Source organism: Budorcas taxicolor, chromosome 5, assembly GCF_023091745.1.
Source record: "Budorcas taxicolor isolate Tak-1 chromosome 5, Takin1.1, whole genome shotgun sequence".
Lineage (NCBI taxonomy): Eukaryota > Metazoa > Chordata > Mammalia > Artiodactyla > Bovidae > Budorcas > Budorcas taxicolor.
In genome coordinates, this window is record NC_068914.1 from 4,432,023 (window position 1) to 4,437,608 (window position 5,586).

General features: G+C 54.0%; 1 protein-coding gene across 1 annotated transcript; it reads right to left on the reverse strand.

The window, feature by feature from the left end:
* FAM25A (family with sequence similarity 25 member A) lies at positions 1 to 2,757 on the reverse strand. The gene is made up of 3 exons (XM_052639356.1): positions 2,685 to 2,757; positions 1,252 to 1,314; positions 1 to 183 (listed from the first exon to the last, which is right to left on the reverse strand). Exons 1-3 carry the CDS (start codon positions 2,755 to 2,757, stop codon positions 50 to 52), a joined length of 270 nt encoding a protein of 89 aa, XP_052495316.1. The 3' UTR covers positions 1 to 49.
* Between the last annotated feature and the right edge of the window lie 2,829 nt (positions 2,758 to 5,586).

Below are 5,586 nucleotides of genomic sequence, written 5' to 3' on the forward strand. Positions count from 1 at the left end.
CACAGCCTTTTATTGTGATTCAGGAAGAGCCTGCTGGTGGCAGGCAAGCTCACTGTCCCAGTTTGCCCAGGCCTTCTGCTGCATGTGTGACAGCATTCGTGACTGTGTTGGTCACCGTCTCCGTGACTTCCTTTACCACTTTCTCCCCCGACTCGTGGGCCTTCTTTAAAGCATCAGCAATGGCTGTTGGGAAGGAAGACGAAGAATGTCCAGGTGAGCAAAGAAAACAATTCAAGTCGCTCGCTGGGCTGGTGTCGCCTGGAGTGTGCTGTGGGATGCGGCAGCCTCACTGGGTTGCGCCCTGCAGGCGTTGTGGGACAGAGCAGGGCGCAGCTCCTGGATGAAGGCATTCGCACTTGGTTTTATTTCTCCAAACAGCCTGCATTTCTCCAACTATTAGTGACATAGGGCATCTGCTTGTGGGTGTACTGCCTAATCAGGCTTCATTTTTCTGTGAACTGTTTATATCTTTTGGTCATTTTTATATTGGGTTATCATTTCTACTACAAATATTTTTGTTCAGTTTGTGGTTTTTCTTTTCTTTGGCTTATGGTATTTTTTTTTTCACTATGGAAATTTTTTAAGTTTTATACCGTCCAACTTAGAAGAAGGAAATGGCAACCCACTCCAGTATTCTTGCCTGGAGAATCCCATGGACAGAGGAGCCTGGTGGGCTATGGGCCATGGGGTCACAGAAAGTTGGACACGGTTGAAGTGACCTAGCACACACTGTCCAATTTACCTAATATTTCCCTTATGGCCTTTGGATCTTCTGTCGTCATTAAAAAGATCCTCCATTCTCTGAGATTATGCCAAAATCTATGTTCTTTTCTATTAATTTAATAATTTCATGTATTTATATTTAAGTCCTAATCCATCTGCAAACTACTTTGTTGTAAGGAGCGAGACATACACAGGCTTCGTACACTGTGATACAGAAACATATAAACAAGCATATAAACATTTAAACAAATACGTACTTATACAAATAATATACTTTATGTCTCCAATGTTTTGTCCCAGCACACTGCCGCCTGATCTTTCGTGACACCATCCTATTAACATCCCACAGAGAGGACTACCTAGATGGTTCCTGCTGCAGCAAGTACAGTGTGAGATCTCAGCTGAGCGCAGGGAATGCACCCCAGCCGGAAGGAAGCAACCTCGGGGGCAGGGCTTGGCCTGGCTAGGCAAGGAGCAGGTTGCCGCCAACATCCAGCTTCCCTCCTTCCCACCTGAACTTGGCCTTACCTTTCTCTCCAGCCTCCTTGGCGTGGTCTATCACCTCCTTCACCACTCCCTCCACAACATGAACTGAAAAGACGAGACAAGCCCAGAGTGAGAGCACAGTGTGAGCTGCCCGTCCTCACGGCAGGGCCCAGACAGCCCTGGGTATCCCGAAAGGGCCGCCGGGATGCTACTCCCGCCAGGACAGGACAAGCTGCTCACCAAGAGCCCCCAGCTGGCTTCCTTCAGAGGCTGGAGTGGGACCTGGCTGCTAGCAGCCAAGCTGGCAGGGCACAGGGCTCTCCGTGTTCCTTGCCCAGCAAGGCCTGGAATGCTGACGAGCAGGCCTTCCTGTCGGCTGGGGACCTGGAGCCAAGGCTGGGCCTATTTCCCAGGTCACCACGCCTCTCAGGTGAGCTGCTCCTCTGCCTATGGCTGAATGGAGGCCGCAGCAGGAGGCTGAATGTCAAAGCTTCACCCCCACCACCACCACTCCCCTCCCACGGCAACACTAAGTCCCCCAAAGTAGTTCCTCCAATAAGACAATACTATATGCCCTCCTAGGGCGGTAATGTGCTAGAGCTGAAAGGTGTTGGGCCAGAAGGACTATTTCAGATTCTAACTCCTAGAATTAACTCCACTGCTTGGGTTCCCTTGTCCTGGGAATAACACAGCGCTCAGAGAGCTGGTCAAGATGAAAGTAGGCGATCAACAGCAGTTGCAAAGCTAAAATGAAACACAGACATGTTTGCAGCCATTTAGAAAGAGAACAGCAAACTTGGGCACAAGCTGAACTTCACAAAATGTCAAACGGGTAGGGCTTGGATCACCTTCTCTGTATCCAAGGGCTGATGTACAAAAAAGAGTTTCTGGGGACTTTGAAGAAACTGAAAATGTCCTTTGTGTAAACTCTAGGGGCTGACTTTGAACACAATCAGACTTGGTGATTCTTCAGCAAGAAATCTTTGATGCTTTAAAGTTATGGTAAAAAGTTAAAATCCACCTTCCTTTTCCTGTAGCATCTATAGGATACTTAGAATAAGCTCTTTTAACATGAAAGCCTCCCACCCACTGCCGGTTTCCAGAGGCAAGGAGTCAAGTCACCAGCTACTCACCCAGCACCCTGGCTCCCCTCCTGCTATGAGGGGCCTCCTCTGAGCTGCCGCCTCCGTCCCACAGCCACAGACCCCAGGAATGTGTCAAGCCTAGGGGTTGGGGGGCAGAACAGGTCTAACCAGGCGGGTTGCTGAGGCAGTGGACCTCTCGTGGCTCCTATTGGTTTAGCTTCTACAGTCCCCTACCTCCATGCCTGTGGAGCTGATCATCCTTGGTTCTCCATGGGGCCAAAGCCTGCCCAAATCCTGCTGGGATCAGCTTTTCACTGGCCCAGTTAAGTCTGTCCTGAGTCCCCCAGTGGGAGGAACATCGCAAGGAGAAAGGAGCCCCAGGGTCCTTACCAGCTTCCTCTGTGGCCTTCTCCGTGCGGTGGGCCAGGCCCTCGGCAGCTAGCTTCCCCAGGCCTCCCAGCATTGTGTGGCAACAGGTGGTAATCAAGCAGGATGCTGGGGCCTGGACCAGTCTGCTTTTATAGATGCCTCTGATACCTGGCCGGGCTCTGGGACATGAGCACTCACGCTGGTGGTGAGTCAGCACAGGCTCAGGAGGAAGAAGCTGGGTGGGGCCACCCCAGTGCTGTGCCTGGCGAAGTGCTCCTCCGGCAACATGAAACCCCCACACCCCATAACCTGAGACCCCATGAGGGGCAGGGACCGGGAGCATGAGGCTGGACAGAGCTCGGTTCTGGGACATACCCCTCTCCCAAGGCAAAAGGCCTTAGTGTCCTGTAGGGTGAGAGGCATTTGGGGACCTCGGCCCTGCCAGTCCCCTGGACTCATGGCAGTCTGGGCACAGTTGTGTACCCAGACAAGGCCAAGAACTCCCAGCCTGCTGCCTACTATCCCTAGGGTGGCCTAGTCAGGGGTGCAGCATTTTGTAAGGCTGGGTACCTGCGCAGCCCCCAGGCCAGGAATACAAGTGGAGTGGAGGCCGCTGCCCTCCCTATTCCCAACAACTTAGCTCAGCAGAACGGCCTTTCAGCCTCCCCTGGACAGGTTGGGGGAGTAGAGAAAATGAGGGCTGTGCCTGGCCCAAGGCAGAGAAGGTTGCAACGTTGACCAGAAGTCTAGTCGTCCCTGACTTGCAGTTACCTGGTTCTCACTCACGGGAGCACCCGGGTGGCCCAGCACTTAGGCAGCCTGCAGGTAAGGGAACCCAGTCCTCCTCGCACTTTGGGGCCTGGCCTCTTAGGGAAGCCCTGTGAAGTCAGAAGTGCCCACCCAAGAGGTCCTATGGGAGTAAATGGAGGACCCTGCCACCAACTGGGGATGTGCTTCTGGCTGTAGCAAGAGTTCCCGGAAAGAAGCTCTACCAGTCCCTGAAACATTACATGCTTAGGAAGCCAGACTGCCTCCCGAGTTACTCAGGATGGAGAGAGATGCCTCAAGCCACGTATCACATGTTGCTTCCCTTAGTCACTAGCCCAGCTGAGCCTCAGTTTCTTCATCTATAAAATGGGGGCATCCATGCCTTCCTGGCCTTGTCACTGATAGTCGGTGGGGCCAGGCATGCAAACTCGTGGTAAACTTCCATTCCCACCCTCTTATCAGTGATGTGCTAGAGATGCTAGCTAGGTCCATGCTGCTTGGCAGTGAGCCCTGACCAATCAGTGGGTGGAACAAAGAGTGGCAGGGGTATAAAGCTGCCTCGGAGTGAGAGGGCTTGGAGATGAAACTCCCACTGGCCAGGGGTCATGGAGGGAAGGCCCTTTCAAGGACTTGCTCATAAAGTCCAGGCCTGGGGCAGGAGTTTGAGGCTGCTCCCCCCATACAGGCTCCCTTACCCCTCAGGGGAGTCCAGGAGGGAGTGGCAGGGTCTAATTAGTGTTTACCTGATACAGGCTTAAGGAGTCGAGGCCCTCCCACATTCCTGAGTGGTGCTGGGAGGCCCTGGGCAGTGGCTAACCGCCCTAGGGTGGGCAGTGGATGGTAGAGCCAGCAGGAACTCTGGGTCACAAGGCCATAGCCCCACACGTGCCATAAGCAGGAGCTGATCAGGTCTTAAACAATTTGGAGAGTCCCTTTAAGAAAAAGAATATTACTATCCATGTGAATACACACACACACACACACACACACACACACACACACACACACACACACGTTTGACCCTGTGGACTCAGAAGCGGCCATGAAAGTGAGGGCCCTGCAGTTTAAGCAGGTCTAGATGACTCTGGCCTCCCTGTTACATCCACATCCCAGAGAGTTCCGCTCATGGTTTTGGACAACACTGCCAAGGGTGGGGCGCTTCTGGGACATGGCCGTTGGGAACTGGCCTGAGAGACCCACAGGGACGCTCCCTGGGCCCATCAAAGCCCCCTGCCTGTTCCTTCTGAGGTTGCGTGTGTCCTCCACCCCTACATGGGTCCTCTCCGCTGGACCCCTTGACAGGATGGTGGTGTCAGCCACCAGCTCTGGGATGGCTTCCAGACCCCATGACCCCACTGCGCCAATGCCCACCCTCGGGCACTCGTCACTGTGGCCCTCTCCTTGGGAGCTCACCAGCTCCTTGACAGGCCCATCAGGGCTCGGCCACTCAGCAGGACTCTGGCCCCAGAGCCAGCCAGGAGCCCTCTGGCTACACTTTTCCTCCTCCCTGCCAGACTGCTCTCACCTTCACTGTATCCCCCGGCCCAGGGGACCCTCTCCTCCTTAATGCACGGCCCTGGTGTGAGCACCCAGACTCCAGTGACAACATATCATGGCCCCAAATCTCCTGACAAGGCTGGGTTCAGGTACAGATCCCAAAGGCAACAGGGAGAGGGAAGGCCTGGAGAGGCCAAGCTGCCCAAGACTGGATTTGGGCCCCAGACCTTGGTGCTCTGGCCCACTTCTAGTCCCACCAGCCTTCCCACTGTAGCTCTGACCAGCTCCCTGGCCTCTCAGCTCAGCCCAGCCCATCCGGGCTCCCTGAGGCTGGACTCCTTTCCAGCCCAAAGAACCTAGGACCGTCTCATACCCTCCTAAGAAGGCTTCTGGTCTAAGGGGTTGGGCTTCGGTTACTCCTACCTGGATGAGGTTGGGGTGATTCAGGTAGGAAACACCCCATCTGGGCAGAAGCCTGTCATGATGGGTCCCCACAGAGCAGGCCTTGTACACAGGCAGCCGAGTCAGCTTGTCCTGAGTCAGAAGGTCAAGTCCTACACTTGGGGCTTCGAGAACTGAGCTTTAACAAGAGTCAACTAATTATTCAAATGGAATCTGCTCAACAACCCAGTCTGGCAAAGGACCAGATGACTCCATC